The sequence below is a fragment of the Saccopteryx bilineata genome, chromosome 2 (genome assembly GCF_036850765.1).
Source record: "Saccopteryx bilineata isolate mSacBil1 chromosome 2, mSacBil1_pri_phased_curated, whole genome shotgun sequence".
Classification (NCBI taxonomy): domain Eukaryota; kingdom Metazoa; phylum Chordata; class Mammalia; order Chiroptera; family Emballonuridae; genus Saccopteryx; species Saccopteryx bilineata.
Window position 1 is genome coordinate 314,289,799 of NC_089491.1, and position 17,140 is coordinate 314,306,938.

The 17,140-nt window shown below is 47.7% G+C and overlaps 3 protein-coding genes across 5 annotated transcripts; all 3 read right to left on the reverse strand.

The window, feature by feature from the left end:
• Positions 1-1,762: 1,762 nt before the first annotated feature.
• Positions 1,763-2,482, reverse strand: LENEP (lens epithelial protein). Its single transcript, XM_066261961.1, has 2 exons — positions 2,215-2,482; positions 1,763-2,131 (listed from the first exon to the last, which is right to left on the reverse strand). Exon 1 carries the CDS (start codon positions 2,447-2,449, stop codon positions 2,264-2,266), a length of 186 nt encoding a protein of 61 aa, XP_066118058.1. The 5' UTR covers positions 2,450-2,482; the 3' UTR covers positions 1,763-2,131; positions 2,215-2,263.
• Positions 2,483-2,939: 457 nt separating this feature from the next.
• On the reverse strand, positions 2,940-9,488 carry FLAD1 (flavin adenine dinucleotide synthetase 1). 2 transcript variants are annotated; one of them, XM_066261960.1, is made up of 8 exons: positions 9,415-9,488; positions 8,747-8,971; positions 6,604-7,348; positions 5,826-5,973; positions 4,892-4,990; positions 4,656-4,810; positions 3,262-3,335; positions 2,940-3,163 (listed from the first exon to the last, which is right to left on the reverse strand). In XM_066261960.1, the coding sequence occupies exons 2-7, from the start codon at positions 8,825-8,827 to the stop codon at positions 3,268-3,270; spliced, it is 1,296 nt and encodes a 431-aa protein (XP_066118057.1). In that variant the 5' UTR covers positions 8,828-8,971; positions 9,415-9,488; the 3' UTR covers positions 2,940-3,163; positions 3,262-3,267. The 2 variants fall into 2 exon arrangements, with proteins under 2 accessions (XP_066118057.1, XP_066118056.1); XM_066261959.1 differs by having other exon boundaries at positions 4,621-4,810.
• Positions 9,489-12,796: 3,308 nt separating this feature from the next.
• On the reverse strand, positions 12,797-17,012 carry CKS1B (CDC28 protein kinase regulatory subunit 1B). Of its 2 annotated transcripts, XM_066261966.1 has the most exons (4): positions 16,874-17,012; positions 14,709-14,836; positions 14,256-14,284; positions 12,797-14,104 (listed from the first exon to the last, which is right to left on the reverse strand). In XM_066261966.1, exons 1-4 carry the CDS (start codon positions 16,930-16,932, stop codon positions 14,000-14,002), a joined length of 321 nt encoding a protein of 106 aa, XP_066118063.1. In that variant the 5' UTR covers positions 16,933-17,012; the 3' UTR covers positions 12,797-13,999. The 2 variants fall into 2 exon arrangements, with proteins under 2 accessions (XP_066118063.1, XP_066118064.1); XM_066261967.1 differs by lacking the exon at positions 14,256-14,284 and having other exon boundaries at positions 12,813-14,104.
• Positions 17,013-17,140: the final 128 nt, after the last annotated feature.

The window sequence follows — 17,140 nt, forward strand, 5'->3', positions numbered from 1 at the left end:
GCCCAAAGCACATAAGTTGCCAGTTTGATTCCTGGTCAGGGCACATACAGGAACAAATTGATGTTCCTGTCTCTGTCTGTCTCCCTTCCTCTCTAAAATCAATAAAATAAACATGAAAAAAATATATTTGTTAAGTGAATGAATATACTATGCATGGACTATCTTTATAATGCTAAGAAATCGGTAACCATAGTTACCTCCAGGGATGAGAGCTGGGGGCTAGGGAATAGGTATAGAAGGGAGCTTTACCTTTTACTATCAAAATTATTTACTTTCAGCATATGTTACTTTTACAAAAAGAAAAATAAGCCTGATCAGCGGTGATGCAGTGGATAGAGCACCAATCTGGGATGCTGAGGACTCAGGTTTGAAATCCTGAGGTTGCCGGCTTGAACATGGTCTCATCTGGCTTGAGCGCAGGGTTGCCAACCTGAGTGTGAGATTATCAACATAATCCTATGGTTGCTGGCTTGAGCCCAAGGTCATTGGCTTGAGCAAGGGGTCACTCACTCAGTTGGAGCCCCCCCCCCATCAAGGCATGTATGAGAAGCAATCCATGAACAATTAAAGTGCTGCAACTACGAGTTGATATTTTTCATCTCTCTCCATTCCTGTCTGTCTGTCTGTCTCTCTCTCTGAAAAATTAAATAGCCTGACCAGGTGGTACAATGACTAGAGCATCAACCTGGGATGCTGAGGACCCAGGTTTAAAACCCTGATGTTGCCAGCTTGAGCATGGGGCTCACCAGCTTGAGTGCAAGATCACCAACTTGAGTGTGGGATCATACACATGACCCCATAGTCACTGGCTTTAAGCCCGGGCTTGAGCAAGGGGTCACTGGCTCAGCTGGAGCCCCCTGGTCAGGGCACATATGAAAAAGCAATCAATGAACAACCAAAGTGCCACAACTACAAGTTGATACTTCTCATCTCCCTGCCTGCCTGCCTGCCTCTCTCTCTCTCTTTTGCTAAAAATAAATAAATAAAATAAAATTAAAATAAAGTAAGCCCGGAGAAAAAGCAGTTAACCAAGAAGAAGGCTGAGGAAGAGCCAGTTCCTGGGAGAAAAGGGAGGGACCCATACACCATCCCCAGGCCAGTTCCCCAAGAGAGAAATGGGAAGCAATAATTGGGCTCCAAGAAGGGCCAGGGTATGAGAGGCTGTGATTGGGGGGGACCCTATAGCTGGCTCTGATGTTGTAGGGGGCTGTGAATGGGTATGTCAATAAGCATGAGTAAGCATGAGAAAGATGATGTAAATGGTCATGTGTACCTACCACTGGGAGTAATTCAGGGAAAGCAATTGCTGGTGCCAGCCAGGGGCAAGTGAAGGGTTGATTCTGCTCCTTCTGGCTGTTGTGTCCTGTGATAAGCCTGAGGAACCTGTGTGCCCACATAGGTGCATTTTCCTTGCAACTTTGTGAGCTGGAGGAGCAGGGCCCTTACTTCCTCCATGAGCTGGGGAGTAGGGCTTTCCCCCAAAATTCTCAGAGGCAAAAATTGCCAAGACCAATTCTTCTATTTGGGTTCCCATCCTAATGCACAGGGCCTCACAGAAGACCCCACCCAAACTGGACCCCTCCCTACCCACAAGGTGGGAACAACTTGGCCTTTCCACCCTTCCCACTCAGGTATTAGTGAGTCAGGAAACCTGGCTTTCAGTCTGTTTCATAGAGGACAACCTCCTTCCCTCCCTGGTCAGCACCCTGGCTCCAAGACCCTTCCAGTGATGACTTTTACTGATTTTCCTTTAGACATTGGGAACTTTTGGCCTTAAGGCCTATTTATTTTATATATAGTTCAGTGACTTTCAGAGATATTAGGGGCAGCCCATTCCTGCCACTAAGAGAATATGGTAAGATCAACCATCCGGGCTGGTGGGCTCACTGTGCCAGGCTTGGAGGAGTGCCAGGTCCTACTGCAGTCTTATTGGGGTCCTAGCCAGCAGGCCAAGGTCCTGTGCACCAGCAGTTCACCAGAGGTGGGGTTTGGGAATGGAGGCCCGGAGACAAGGCAAGTCTGATAGACGGCACCAACTCAAAGGAGGATCCACACTTCACTCGTTGTTTGTGGCCCATCCTTGGTCCAGTGCAGCTGGCGCCAGGAGTCTTGATGGGGGTTGGGCTGGGCACTAAAGAAGAGAATAGGAAGCTGAGAGACAGGCTCTACCACAGAAACTGCAGTCATGCCTCCTGTTTGCCCTATCCCGCTCACCAGAGGGACGCCAGCCGTGGTGCTGGCAGGATGCAGCTCCCTGCTGCCTTTAATCCAGCAGCTCCTTCACACACCAGCAGCAGAGGAGGATATAGGCAACTTCCTTTAGGGTGCGCTCCAGGCCTTCCCACCTAGTGCCCATCTTTACAACAGGCACTCGGAGCCCAGCCTCTCGCAGGGCCCCTCTGAGGGAGAAGGGCAAGGCCTGGGCTAGGGGCTGTGTCCGGGCCTGCATGTGGGCAGCAACTCTGAGGGTGTGGGAGATGCCTCCGGTGCCTTTTATCAACACTGTCCCCACCCCCTCAGGCCTCATGACTACAGGGACAAAGGCCCCAGGGTCTAACAGGGAAGGTTCTGGGCCTGAGAATGGGCTGAGTCAGCCCCTGTGCACAGTGGTGGAGGCGGGGTCGGGTTAGGAGGAGGAGGACTTGGCCATTCCATCTTCCATCCTCCACAGCCAGGCCAGCTCAGCTTCCCTTCCTCTAGCCTGAGCCTAGAAATCTCGGGTGCCCTGCTTGGTTGCTGGTACCCCCAGTGGTTAGCACAATTCCCTGCTCCCACCCTCTGGTGGGCTCCTGCCCAGGTCAGCATTCAGTCAGAATCGGCACTAAGAGCTCCTTGCCAGCCCCTCAGAGTGAGTACTGCCAGCTCAGAACTGGTAGGGCCTGGCCCACTCTGCTTTTCCCATCCCCCTGGGAGCAGGAAGACACAGCCACAGCAACAGGCACAAGAGAAGAGAGGCACAGTTTATTGAGAGGTTATACCGCAGGGCAGCCTCCTTCTCTTCCTCCTGGAGTGGGCAAGAGTGGGAGGTCACTTGCGGGAGTTCCGTTCTTCCTCTTCGTTCTCAAGTAGGTAGGCTGGACGGTAGGTGGGCTGTCCTCCTGGGCCCAGGTACTTCAGGGCCGGATTCTGCACAGTGTTCTCCTGGCTCCCCAGTGATGTGTAGCTGGAGCCGGGAGAATAGAGGGCAAGTGTGTGGTGGGGTGGCTCCCTATCTCAGCACCCACACGTTTCCCCATACCTATTCTCTTCCAGCACCCTTACCCTTGGTCATACAGGATACAGTACGGGACAAACAGCTGACGTAGAAAGTCCCAGATGTCTCTGTAGGTCCAGTCCTGGAAGGTCAGAGTCAGAGAAGAGTCACAAATAATGCCCTCTCCTACTCTACCCTCTGCTGCCTGGGAAAGGGGCCGTTCAGGGCTCTTCTGCTACCTTGGCCACTGAGGACCTGCTATTTTATTCGCTGGTACATCTTGCTCTGTGTAGGCCAAACAATAAGAAAGAGAAACTTCATCCTGTGCCCTTTCCATTTCTAATCCACCCTCCACTGGCATGATAGGGAGGGGCTATATTTGTGTCAGTCACAGCTGGCCAGAACTTTCTGCAATGTGAAAATGTTCTCTTTCTGTGCTATCTAACATGGTGGGCCCTTGAAATGTGGCTAGTTTAACTGAAGAACTAAATTTTAAATTGGGTTTAATTTTTAAAATTGATATAATTCACATGCCATTAAAATTCATCCTTTAAAAATATTCATCCTTTTGCCTGACCAGGCAGTGGCGCAGTGGATAGTGTCAGACTGGGATGCGGAGGACCCAGGTTCGAGACCCCGAGGTCACCAGCTTGAGCGCAGGCTCATCTGGTTTGAGCAAAAAAGCTCACCAGCTTGAGCCCAAGGTCGCTGGCTTGAGCAAGGGGTTACTAGGTCTGCTCTAGCCCCACGGTCAAGGCACATATGAGAAAGCAATCAATGAACAACTAAAGTGCCACAACAAAAAATTGATGATTGCCTGACCTGTGGTGGCACAGTGGATAAAAGCGTCGACCTGGAATACTGAGGTCGCCGGTTCAAAACCCTGGGCTTGCCCAGTCAAGGCACATATGGGAGTTGAAGTTTCCTGCTCCTCCCCTCCTTCTCTCTCTCTCTCTCTCCCCCTCCTCTAAGATGAAAAAAAATAAAAAATAAAAATAAATAAATAAAAACCCTGATGATTGATGCTTCTCATCTCTCTCCGTTCCTGTCTGTCTGTCCCTATCTATTCCTCTCTCTGTCTCTGTAAAAAAAAAAAAAATCCTTTAAAAATACATAAGTCAGTGTTCTAGTCATTTGTATTTCATTTTAATTATGATTTGAATGTAAATAAATGACTAATGGCTACCATATTGGATAGCACAGGTCTGGGTCACTGTTCTGTCCATAGTGAAAAAGCATAATGCCTACTACTGAATTAATGCTCAATAAATACTTGTCAAAGGGCTGAATGAACAGCACAGCCTTCCTTGGATGACGGGGATCCTTCATCCAAGCCCCAGACTTCAATGTCCCCACCTCAGGAGGCCAGGGTGCAACGACTGATAGGGGACATGAGACTGAAAGCAGTAAGTCCTCTTCCACATTACCAGCAGTGGGTTGATGCGCATGAACGTGGGCCAGCCTGGGTCGGTGGGGCTGAAGGGGCTGAGGCTGCAGGAGTAGGGGTCTGTGCGGCGGGTGCCCATCAAGGCGGCCTCCAGCTGGGGGTACCGTGCCTGCAGCTGGCTCAGGGCTTGCTTCATGTCACCCTCAGCCTCCAGCACCTGCAGATTGTACCTGAGAAAGGGGGAGGCCTGGGAGTCATGAACGAGCACTGCCAAGTCCCTTTTGGAGCCCAAACCTCTAGGCCCCTAGTACCTCTTGATGGTATCCTGTAGAAACTGCTCCAGCTCAGGGAAAGGGGAGATGCTGCGGATATACAGGATCTGGAGGGGTTCTTGAGTATCAGGGTGCTTCCTGGAGAGGGGAGAAACCACAGGCTTGCCAGCATGGGCAGGGAAATGCCCTCCAGAGAGTCTGTATTGTTCTCTTTGGCCTCTGGGATGCATATCTTCCCTTCTTCCTCTTTCTTGGTCTTCCCACACATCAGTACCTACATCCTCTGGAAGCCCGCGCAGATCTCTTACCTCTCAAATCTGGAGCATATATTCCTGTTTCAGGTAAGTAAATCTCACCTCCTCAACAGGAACAGGACCTCCCTGTGGTCAGGGATGGTGGCCTGCGCATCCACACCGAGGGCCAGATCTCAATAATATGGTAGGGGAATGGAACCGAGAGGTCACTGTGGGTACCTCCTTCTCCAACCCGACTCAGACACCAGTTTTTTTTATTTATTTTTTTAATTAATTTATTTTTTCTGAAGCTGGAAATGGGGAGAGACAGTCAGACAGACTCCCGCATGCGCCCGACCGGGATCCACCCGGCACGCCCACCAGGGCCAACGCTCTGCCGCGACCAGAGCCACTCTAGCGCCTGGGGCAGAGGCCAAGGAGCCATCCCCAGCGCCCGGGCCATCTTTGCTCCAATGGAGCCTTGGCTGCGGGAGGGGAAGAGAGAAACAGAGAGGAAGGAGGGGTGGGGGTGGAGAAGCAAATGGGCGCTTCTCCTATGTGCCCTAGCTGGGAATCAAACCCCAGACTTCTGCATGCCAGGCCGATGCTCTACCGCTGAGCCAACCGGCCAGGGCCAGACACCAGTTTTTCTCCTTGCTTCCTAGGATGAGGAACTAGAGGATGGGGCAGATCAGGTATCTTGGTATCTCTGGGGTTTTGCCTCCAGGGGATAGGCTCACCTCTGCACAGCCGCGTGGAAGAGGTGCAGGAGGGCAGTGCAGTCCTTGCCTCCATTGAAGCCCACACAGAGCTGGGTGAGGTTGTATCGAGCCAAGGCAGTCTCGATGATATGCAGGGCACCTGCCACCTTTTTCCCCAGAGAAGACCCTGCCAGACAGGTAGGGAAGAGGCCATCAGACAGACATATATGGGTGTCAAAAGGCAGTGGGGACCATTATACCCTTGCTTAAAACCCTTCAATATCTTCCCAGTGTTCCCAGGATGAAGTTCAGATTTCTTCTGCTCCGTGACTGTCATTCAGCCACATATCTCAGTGTCTCCTCTCCCGGGTCCTAGTTTCTTTCCATTCTCCTAAACCTCCTGCTGCTTCCTTCTAAGCCCTCTCTCATACTGTGTGCTCTTGTCCCACTCCTGGTCTGGCCAAATCCTTATCACGCAGCTTATATGTCACTTGCCCAAAGCCTTCTTTGACCCCAGATCAAGGCCGAGCTTCTCGCTGTGTAGTCCTTCATTACTGACATCTCATGCATGATTGCCTGTTTAACACCTACCTTTTCTGGCCCATACAATAGGGTATACATTTGTCCTGTTGAGCTACCTCCCCAAGCCCCAACCCAGTGCCGGTGAAAGTGGGTACTCAATCAATATTTATTGAAAGAATGAGTGAATCAACTGTAGCTATCCTCTATCTTCTTCTGGATTTTTGGGAAGCCTCCAACAACCCTTGGATTCCTGGGACCTAGGGTAGCACCTGTGATTTGGTGCCTATGCCCCTACCTGATTTGGCAAGTTTGTATACAGCCTCACTGGCCTTCTCCATGGCGTTGGGTATGTAGGGGACCAATGATCCTTGAGGCAGACGGGCAGTCAGGTAAGCTAGGCATTCCTCCAGAGGCCCTTCTTCCTCTGAGTCCAGTGTCAGCTTCACCTGATAGTAGTTGCTGCCCCAGTCAGGGTAGGAACCAAGGCCAAGCCTGTGTCCAAAGTGGGCCTGGGCCTCAGCCAGGATGGGGGCAATAGAGGCCTCGTCAGCTGCCACATACAGCTCCCGCAAGTGGAACTGAACAGCTGTGTTTTGAAACAATCCCTTCAGCCCCTCCAGCACCCGCCGTAGCAGCTCTGGAATGCCTGGGAAGAGGTAGACGTTGCGGACCGAGACCAGTGGGAATCTGAAGGGGTGGCCTGTGTGAGGATCTGTTCCGTAATGCAGGCGGGCAGAGGAGGGCACCAGTGACAGCTTCTCCCAGCCCTCCCTTCCTAGGGCTTTTATGGCTGCTTCCAGCTCAGGGTGTGGCTTGAGCTCATCCCCAAAGGCCTGTGCTACTGCTTCAAAGGTCACATCATCATGAGTGGGACCAATGCCCCCTGCCGTGAGGACGTGGGTGAAGCGGTTGGAAAAAGAGGTGACCTCAGCAGCAATGGTGGCTACCTCATCGGGTACAACAGAGACTCGGCACACCTGGACCCCCAGGGAGCGCAGTGTCCGGCACAGGAAGTAGGTGTTGGTGTCCTGAGTATGTCCCTGGGAGATTGGAGATGGAGAAGATGAGAGTGTTATTGTTATGGGATAAAGGGCAAAGGGGGCAGGGATGAAAGCTGTATCCGCCAGATGATGGGGCACTGTTCTCTGGGGGATACCATCTCAGGCTGCTAAGAATTCTGGACTGAGCACAAGAGTGGGAAGATCCATGTGAACGGAGTCAGGGATGATGTAATATCCCTTGGGCCTCTTTCTCTGCACTGTGATTTTGACCTCATCTATGCTTATAAATTCAATTATCAATTCTATGTGGACAACTCCTCTACATCCTCACCAACCAAGACAGTCTCAGTCTCCTGACTCCAAGTGCCTATGGGGCATCATCACCCTATCCCTGGCTCTCAATGGCATCCCAAGACACTGTCCATAGCCAGTGGCCTCTTCATGCTGTCAACTCCACTTCTGAAATGTCTCCCCATCTGCTCTCTTCTCTGTCCCTACTGCCACCAAGTAGGTTCTTGGCACCTTTCACCTGGACAGTTGCAACAGCACCCTGGCCAGGCTCCCAGCCTCCAGCCACAGTGCTTTCTCTGCCTGGTGCCTTCTGAATACCCTTCCTAATATGTCACTGTGATTGCATCACTCTTGGGTTCAAAAGCCATTTGTTGTTTCCAACCATATATAGAATAAAGTTCAAATTCTTTTGTAGAATATTTGAGGTTGTCTGTCTACGGTGTATATGCAATCTCCTTTTCCAGCTCCATCTCCACTACTGCTCTACAGGGTTAAGGGAGTAAGAGATAATCAGGTTGGAAGTCCATCTACTACTTGCTAGCTGTGTTTGTTACCTTGGGCAAGTTTCTCAACCTCTCTGAGCCTTAGTCTCATAATCTATTAAGATTTATAATAAAGTACCAGTCTCATGATGTTGTTGTAAGAATTATTAAAATCACATGTGATGTAATAAGCCCATTGTCAAGTTCTAGTAAGCACTTCAAAAAATAGGTGTCACTATTTACTATTACAAACCTGATACCTACCATGACTTCTCTGAAGAATTTATCTTCTAGTACTTTCCTTCTATCTCATTTATCTACTCTGCTGAGTGCTTTGGATCATTTCCCAGTTAAGCTAGATTTAAGTTTTAAATAATACATGCACCTGTACTTCCTTTACATGCTGGATTCCTTGTCATTTATGTGAAGCCCCTCCTCATACTATACTGCTTGGCAAATTGTAGGGACTTTATGTACTATAAAATTTTCAATTCAACAGAGTAATTGAAAGACTGAGGGTCACTTTTCATCCACCATATTGGACTCAATCCAGGATCCTACTGCAGCAAGGAAGCCCCACCCTGGTTCACCCTCCCTCAACACAACGTGAAGACTCTTAAGGACAGAACACCCCACTCTCCCCCCTCTTCTATCCCAGACACACCTTGAGGATCTCATCTCCAACAATGATGATGCCCGCTGTCACGCTGCGCCCTGGGGGAGGTTCAGAAGCCCTAGATGCCATTGTCCTGCCTTCTCTGCCCCACTGCAAGGCCCTCCAGTAGCCACCCAGACCCCCAAATAGGGGTCGCCAGGACGGGAGTCCCGCCAGATCTAAAGGGCACTGGGGGCCATAGCCTGGGAACAGGGGGTCCGGGGTTGAGGGAACCTGGAGGAACCAGAAAGTACAATGGGGGAGAGCAGGAGTGCATGATCTTCCTCACCAAGCCCGAGATGCCTCTTTAATAAACATGTTCTCAAACCCCGGCCCCTGCCTCTTTAAATAAATGTCTTCTAAGCTTAGCTCTTGTCTTCTTAAAATGTCATGCTCTCCCAAGCAGCTACCACTTTTCATGTCTTGTGTCCGTAGAGCTCTGCTCCTCGGGTCTGCTTTATCTTGCGCACCTGCACCTTTAAATGTCTCTTCTCTTTGGGGCATCTGTCCCTTTAATGTCTACCTGTTCCTGGAGTTTGGCCTCTTTAAATGCGTTTCCTCCCTCCATCCCGATCAGAATTCAGCCGCTTTCTTCTGCAGATTTCCGCACTCTTTCTAGCCCGGAATCCCTTCTCTCCTACCATTCTTCCTACTACAGATTTTTCTCATGTTCTCACCTGCTTTTGACTCCTTCAGCAATTCTTTTCCTCTCTCCTTTCCTTCTGTCCCAGGGCAGCTTCCGTACTTGAAGTCCCGCCCTAGTCGTAGACTTACCTCATATTAATTGGTCATTTGGCTGTCGCTCAGACTACTTCCACGGGTCCATTGGTGAAGCCAACTGTCGCTCGCGAGCCTTAACTAGAGGGCGGGAGCAGTGCTGGGTCATTATTAGCGACAACCACGTGGTCACCCCTCACCCGGAATTGTAGAGGCCAGGATCTGGTATTTGTGGATATGGATGTAGGGGTGGGGGTGTGGGGTGGTGGGAGAAGGGCTGCGGCGCGAAAGGAGTGGTTGTTGGAGGTACTCTAAAGATTTTTAGGCGCTCCTTTTTGCTGCTGGAAATAAAGGGAAACTTGACAGTAACCTTTGTTCTGTATTCAGATTCTTGGGTGCATGGTTGTTTTCATTAACCATGACTCTTAGAGGCTAAGGGATTATGGTATACTGCTACTGGTGTCAGAAGGGATTTGACACTGTAGCAGATGTAAGTTGGAAGGACAATAAGAATAATTATCAGCATTGCCTGTGAGGTAGGAAGATCCTGGAGGTGGGCTTTTCGTGTGTAGAACTTTCATTTGTCTCTGATATAAATGATAAAGCAAATTACTAAACCTCTTTGATAAAAAGCCTTTATCCCACCTTGCTCCAGGTAGTGCTTAGTTTAAACATCACCCCTCCCATTTATTGCTCTCACAGCTACAAGTGAGGGCAGCAGCCAGGGAGTGCCATGTGTCCACTTTAGACTACTCTCCTAACTTACATCATTGTAACTTCTCATTTCGGTTGCTTTAGGTCTAAAAGTGCTTCTCAAACCTTAATGGTCATACTCATCATCTGAGTACCTTGGGTGGGGCCTGACATGCATTTAACAAGCTCTCAAGTCATGCTGATGCTACTGGTCTATGGACTTTGTTTTCTGTAGTAAAGGTTTTTTTAAATTTTTATTTATTTTTTTATTTTTAAAAGATTTTATTTATTCATTATAGAGGGGGGGGGGGAGGAGCAGGAAGCATCAACTCCCATATGTGCCTTGACCAGGCAAGCCCAGGGTTTTGAACCAGCAACCTCAGTGTTTCCAGAATCATGCTTTATACACTGCGCCACCACAGGTCAGGCAAAGGTTTTTTTTGTTGTTGTTTTTGTATTTTTCTGAAGTTGGAAACGGGGAGGCAGTCAGACTCCCGCATGTGCCTGACTGGGATCCACCCGGCATGCCCACCAGGGGGCGATGCTCTGCCCATCTGGGGCGTTGCTCTATTGCAACCAGAGCCATTCTAGCGCCTGAGGCAGAGGCCATAGAGCCATCCTGGGCGCCTGGGCCCACATTGCTCCAGTGGAGCCCTGGCTGCAGGAGGGGAAGAGAGAGACAGAGAGGAAGGAGAGGGGGAGGGGTGGAGAAGCAGATGGGCGCTTCTCCTGTGTGCCCTGGCCGGTTATCGAACCTGGGACTCTTGCACGCCAGGCCAACGCTCTACCGCTGAGCCAACTGGCCGGGGCCTCTGTAGTAAAGGTTTAAAATTCATTCACCATTTGGACACCTGGACAAATTTGACTTCTAAAAACCTTCTAAGATAGATATGCCTGTTTTACAGATGGGCCACAGGCTTAGAAAGGTGAAGGGGCCCTGGCCGGTTGGCTCAGCGGTAGAGCGTCGGCCTAGCGTGCGGAGGACCCGGGGTTCGATTCCCGGCCAGGGCACACAGGAGAAGCGCCCATTTGCTTCTCCACCCCTCCGCCGCGCTTTCCTCTCTGTCTCTCTCTTCCCCTCCCGCAGCCAAGGCTCCATTGGAGCAGAGATGGCCCGGGCGCTGGGGATGGCTCTGTGGCCTCTGCCTCAGGCGCTAGAGTGGCTCTGGTCGCAATATGGTGACGCCCAGGATGGGCAGAGCATCGCCCCCTGGTGGACAGAGCGTCGCCCCTGGTGGGCGTGCCGGGTGGATCCCGGTCGGGCGCATGCGGGAGTCTGTCTGACTGTCTCTCCCCGTTTCCAGCTTCAGAAAAATGAAAAAATGAAAAGAAAAAAAAAAAAGAAAAGAAAGGTGAAGGGATCCCACAAAACTACCACAAAACAAAGTGAATAGTAGATCCAGGCTTTAGACCAGCGGTTCTCAACCTGTGGGTCGCGACCCCGGCGGTTGAGAACCGCTGCTTTGACCATTTGTTCTGAAGTAATAAACCCTGTTTTTCCAATTAAACTCAGCTCTAAAAAATAAAGTCCTAGAAAATAAAAATAAGTAAGTAAATAAAGTCGTATATGCCTAATGACATAGCCATGTGTTCTATTAGTAATAATGGTGATATTTTTTTGGGTGAAACCCTCCAAAACCCCAAATAGCTCTGGCCCAGTCCTTTACCAGTGGTTTCTCTTTTAAATTTTTATTTATTTATTTTTTACAGAGACAGAGAGTAAGAGAGAGGGATAGACAGGGACAGACAGACAGGAACGGAGAGAGATGAGAAGCATCCATCATTAGTTTTTCATTGCGTATTGCAACACCTTAGTTGTTCATTGATTGCTTTCTCATATGTGCCTTGACCCCAGGCCTTCAGCAGACCAAGCTATCCCTTGCTGGAGCCAGCGACCTTGGGTCCAAGCTGGTGAGCCTTGCCCAAACCAGATGAGCCCGCACTCAAGCTGGCGAGCTTGGGGTCTCGAACCTGGGTCCTTCCGCATCCCAGTCCGACGCTCTATCCACTGTGCCACCGCCTGGTCAGGCTATTATTATTTTTAAAAGATTTTATTTATTCATTTTAGAGAGGAGAGAGAAGGGGGAGCACAGCAGGAAGCATCAACTCTCATATGTGCCTTGACCAGGCAAGCCCAGGGTTTTGAACTGGTGACCTCAGTGTTCCAGGTCGACACTTTATCCACTGCACCACCACAGGTCAGGCCTCTACTGTTATTTTTAAAAGCAGAGGGTAAGCTATGATTTGGTGAAACTTTTTTTCCATTGATTTGAGAGATACATAAGCTTGCTGTTCAACTTCATTGTATAACCACTGATTGTGTCCTGTCTGGGGCTTGAACCAGTGACCTTGGGGTCAGGCTGGCACCCTCAGCACTCCAGAAGGATGCTCTGCTCTATCCACTGTGACACCAGCTAGAGCTGTGAAATGTTTTCTTGAACAGCTAGTTTGCACTTGGTTTTTTCAAAAAGTAGTGCTGTAATTATCTGCATAACAATGCTTAAAATCCCCACATCCAGGCTATATCCCAAGCCAATTAGGTCAATACCTCTTGGAATAATTTACTATCAAGTACTTTTTTTATATTATTTTTTATTGTTTTTAGAGGAGAGAAAAAGGTAGGGGTGGAGGAGGGGAGAAGCAAGAAGCATCAACTTGTAGTTGGTTCCTTGTATGTGCTTTGACCTGGCAAGGCAGGGGCTTTAAACCAGTGACCTCAGCGTTCCAGGTCAAAGCTTTATCCATTGCACCACCACAGGCCAGACATAATCAAGTACTTTTAAAACTACCCAGGTGATTCCAATGCTCAGCCAAAGTGAGAACCTCTGAAAACAACCCCAACAGGCCTTAGGTGTGCCCGAGCCTTAGGCCTGGCAGGAAGTGGAGCATACTAGCAGCCTCTGGCTGATAGTCTTCTCCCCCATTTAACCTCATATGTCCTTCAAATATTGGGACGATATTAAAGGCAGTATCCCTGACTATGGGAAATAGTTCACTTGTTTTTTTTTAGATTTTTATTTATTCATTTTTAGACAGAGAGGAGAGAGAAAGAGAGAAGGGGGGAGGAGCAGAAAGCATCAACTCCCATGTGTGTCTTGACCAGGCAAGCCCAGGGTTTTGAACTGGTGACCTCAGCGTTCCAGGTCGACGTTTTATCCACTGCGCCACCACAGGTCAGACAGTTAGTTGTTTTGATGAGATGTTATACCTATATAACCTCTATCTTCCGCCAGAAGTTAGATCAAAATATAGTATTTCAGTAGATGTGACAGCCAAGTCTGTTTTTAAGATTAGATTAAAACCAGTTACCTGAATGTGGAAATAAACCTCATTATGAACAAAAGTTTGAGCTTCATTATCTATCTGAAGGGCATATAATTAAAAACATGATATTGTCTGTGATGTTTATCCTGAGAGGGGGAAACACCTTTACAAATAGAGAATTAGATTGTAAAAAAACTTTCTCTTTAATCAAGGCTTTTAACATGAAAGAGATTTCTTGAATAAAATGGAAAGTTTCCAATACATTGAAACATAAATCACCATACAAACATCACCTGGCAGGAAAACAAAAAAATTTGATAATTTACAAATCCCTGTAACAGCCATGGTCTTATTCTCAGATGCTTCCTCCATCTGCCAAGTGTATTCTGCTGGATACAGAGCTCACCATGGTTTCTGGGGTCACACTCAGCAGAGGCTGCAGCCAAAGAGAACTGCTCTGGCTCGGCCGTGGTGCTGTTGGCTCTGCTCAAGAAGCAAAGCAGTCATGAGCACATTAAAACAGTGTATTTTAAACATCTTTAAATACCAAAGTGAGAAACAAGGCAACATGTTATCAGAAAGATGTTATCAAGTGAGGACAGCTGTGTAAAGCTTGAGGCTGAAAACTGGCTCATCAGCTTCATTTCTTTGTCTTCTTGGGCAGTGGCCTCCGGAACAGCAAGATGTGAGGTTCTGAAAGAGTGGGTGAAATCTAAGAGGAAAAGCTCACACCATTCTATGCACAATCTATAGGTTATCCCACTCCCATTTCCCAGCTATCACCCATTCAAATCTTAGTAACTAAATTAAGATTTAAGAAAAAAAAAAGATTTAAGCACACTACCTTACAAGCAGAGCCATAGCCAGGCTTGTCTGTCAAATATAGAATTGTTAATATCAGTTTTTTTGTTATGTTTTTAAAGCCCTAAGGCATACTTTATTAGTTTCCCCTGACAACTTGGTGTCTGCTGTCTTACTAGGAAATACACTTTTCTTAGTTTATTTGGAACACACCCAAGAATTCTCTTCCTGATGGAAAATGAAACAAGGGCCATAACTTACTCTTCCAGGGTATATGTGACCTCAAAAAGAGAGTATCCTCTTGATTGAATTATTTATTAAAGATGGTTTTTCAGTGTCAGGTTGTCTGTTTTTGGTCACTCCAGTTTTTCTATATGACTGGTGGAGTAGGAAACCAGTAAACCACCCGAACCTTTCCCTTATTCCTTTGGGTTATATGACCTATCATTCCCTCAATGAAGCAGCCTCACGTGGTTCTTTCAGCCATTGCACCGACCTGGTTCATGGATCATATAATGGACCCATCCCTGACTCTGCTGAACACCAAGATTCCTCCATTCAGATTCAGACATCAAATGGGTTTTAGGGACCAGCTTGGCTATGTCCTTGGGCAACATGACATGCCTGTAACAGAAATATGGGAAGGTAGGAAATTTGTGTCAGTACTGGGTACAGTTTGTTATGCACGTGCCTGCATACAAAGCCTAGAGACAAATATAGAGAGAAACCAATTTCTGATGGCAGGGAGTTTAATAATCTGAAATTATTAAGGTTAGAGACAGGTAGAAATAAAAGCCAACATATGTAAAGCCTCACAAAAATATATTAAAAGGTCTTCTAGTTGATTGTCCTAAAAACAATGTAATGGGGGCCCCATAGCACATATGGTGTTATTAAAGGTATTTTTTGTGGGGTTTTTTTTTTTTAGAGAGAGAGATGAGAAGCATCAACTCAAAGTTGTGTCACTTTAGTTGTTTATTGATCACTTCTCACATGTGCCTTGACCAGGGGATCATATTGATGATCCTATACTCAAGCTGGTGACCCTGCGCTCAAGCGAACAATCTTGGGTTTCTAACCTGGGACTTCAGCGTCCCAGGTCAATGCTCTATCCACTGTGCCACCACTGGCCAAGCAAATTAAAGGTGGTTTTGAACAGGAATGGTAAGGGAGAGAAGCGATTTTTGTGAAGAGCCTATTATGGAGTGCTGTGGGAAAAAGCCATTACAAAGGATGAAATGTCAGTGTCTTTGCCTTTAAAATCTGTTCTCAATTTCATTTTCCTAAATCTAAAGGGATGTGCCATGAGACTTCTTTTGGGAATCTGTGCTTTCCTAACCAAGAATAAAATCTCCTTTCATGGCCAAGAAATTATTACTCTGATTTGAATTGGGATAACCCAGATAGATTTCATCATGCTCAACAAAATGTACAGTAACAGATTTTTTTCCCCTAAAGACATAATATAATTCTAGTCTAAATATCTGAAAATAGCTCACATTCTACAAGTCCCTGGCACAAAGATTAGCTTAAATATCTAATTAGACAAAAACCAAACCAAAATCAAAACCCCACAAAAAAAACAAAAGCTTTTTTAAAACCTAAGTATCACTGCTAACACATCTTCCAGAGGATGAAACTCGTGACTTCTCCCTAGCCCTGCAATGTGTTATAAGCACATAATTTTAGACAGCTCAGTTCAGATATAAAGAGGCTGAGAAAAAGAAAGTTAACTGGGCCCAAGCAAAGAAAAAAAGAAAGTTAATTGGGCCTGAGGTCTTTTCCAAAGACCTGGCATACAGATGATTAACGTATTTATCAGCACACACGGAATTCTCCAGAGGGCCCAGAAGCCTGTATTAGGCTGGAGAAGAAACACAAGCAAGTTTCCATTTTATGGTCTCCAATTGAGAAGACAAGATACAAACTAGGAAGTTGTTTTAACTATTACACTTAATACAATTAGTGGAACGCCAACATTTGTATTAATAGAAACCCTTGTCTTCCGTAATTCTTCAATCGAGCAAAGATCATACTTATCCTTGCACTTTAGTAGAACACCTGAAACTTATAAGCACTCCAAAATTGTTTCCAATTCTTAAAGTATTTGAAGGGTATCGATTAGGTCCCTGTTAAGTCTTTTCTCAATGTTCCTGGACAGGTTTATTACATCCCAATTCTTCGAAGAACCCTCCCTAAAAACAAGCCGGACAACCACGCCCCTTTCCACAAATTAGTGACACTCAGGCTCTCTAACTCCCTTTGCATTGAAGACGCAAGGAAAATTCGAGCTCCGCCTTTGCCGCCTTTCCCAGTTAGGTCCAGCGATTCTATGGTGTTGCTGAAAAGAATGCAAGTTCAACTTGCCAAATACTGTAAAGTTTAGAATGATCCAAGAACTCCAAAGGTGAAGGTGGTTTGCAAGCTAACAATCACACCGACCTGCGCCTCTCCCAAGAGGTCTTACTCCAAATTCGCTACTTCGTTACTTTTACAATCACCGCCTACCCTTCGCGCATGCACTTTTTGCTCTCAATATCACCCCGTCCGGTTAATCTGCTGCGCATGCGCCGATTGTCTCTTCAGTCCCGGTTACTAGCTCCTCGTGCCCTGACTTGTCAAAGCTCACGACTTCGTTATGGCCCCCGCGCCGGCACTAACCGGTACTCGAACTCCTCGTCGTCGTATTTGTCCGAATAGTAAATTTGTTTGTGCGACATGACCGCTCTGTCTGAGGACCATCAGCCCCGCGCCGCCAACCTCCAAACAACTCCCAGCAGCACGCGCTCCCACCTTCTTTGGCCTCACTTTCAAACACGCCGCCTGGGCTTTCTATTGGTCCCTCCGGTTTAAGGCGGGATAACTCCATCTCCACGCCTCCTATTGGCTTAGATTTGCTTCTCGTCGACTCCTTATTGGAGCGTATTT

What these genes read in the sequence shown, in the direction of transcription:
- LENEP (XM_066261961.1), bottom strand. Translation starts at nt 2,449, where the DNA reads ATGCAGGCCCGGACACAGCCCCTAGCCCAGGCCTTGCCCTTCTCCCTC.
- FLAD1 (XM_066261959.1), bottom strand. Translation starts at nt 8,827, where the DNA reads ATGGCATCTAGGGCTTCTGAACCTCCCCCAGGGCGCAGCGTGACAGCG. An exon ending in CTACAGGATACCATCAAGAG is followed by an intron (nt 4,811 to 4,891) that starts GTACTAGGGGCC and finishes CCCCTTTCTCAG; the next exon opens with GTACAATCTGCAGGTGCTGG. An exon ending in TGCGCATCAACCCACTGCTG is followed by an intron (nt 3,336 to 4,620) that starts GTAATGTGGAAG and finishes CTGACCTTCCAG; the next exon opens with GACTGGACCTACAGAGACAT.
- CKS1B (XM_066261966.1), bottom strand. Translation starts at nt 16,932, where the DNA reads ATGTCGCACAAACAAATTTACTATTCGGACAAATACGACGACGAGGAG. An exon ending in GACGAGGAGTTCGAGTACCG is followed by an intron (nt 14,837 to 16,873) that starts GTTAGTGCCGGC and finishes TTTCTGTTACAG; the next exon opens with GCATGTCATGTTGCCCAAGG. An exon ending in GCTATGGCTCTGCTTGTAAG is followed by an intron (nt 14,105 to 14,255) that starts GTAGTGTGCTTA and finishes CCACTCTTTCAG; the next exon opens with AACCTCACATCTTGCTGTTC.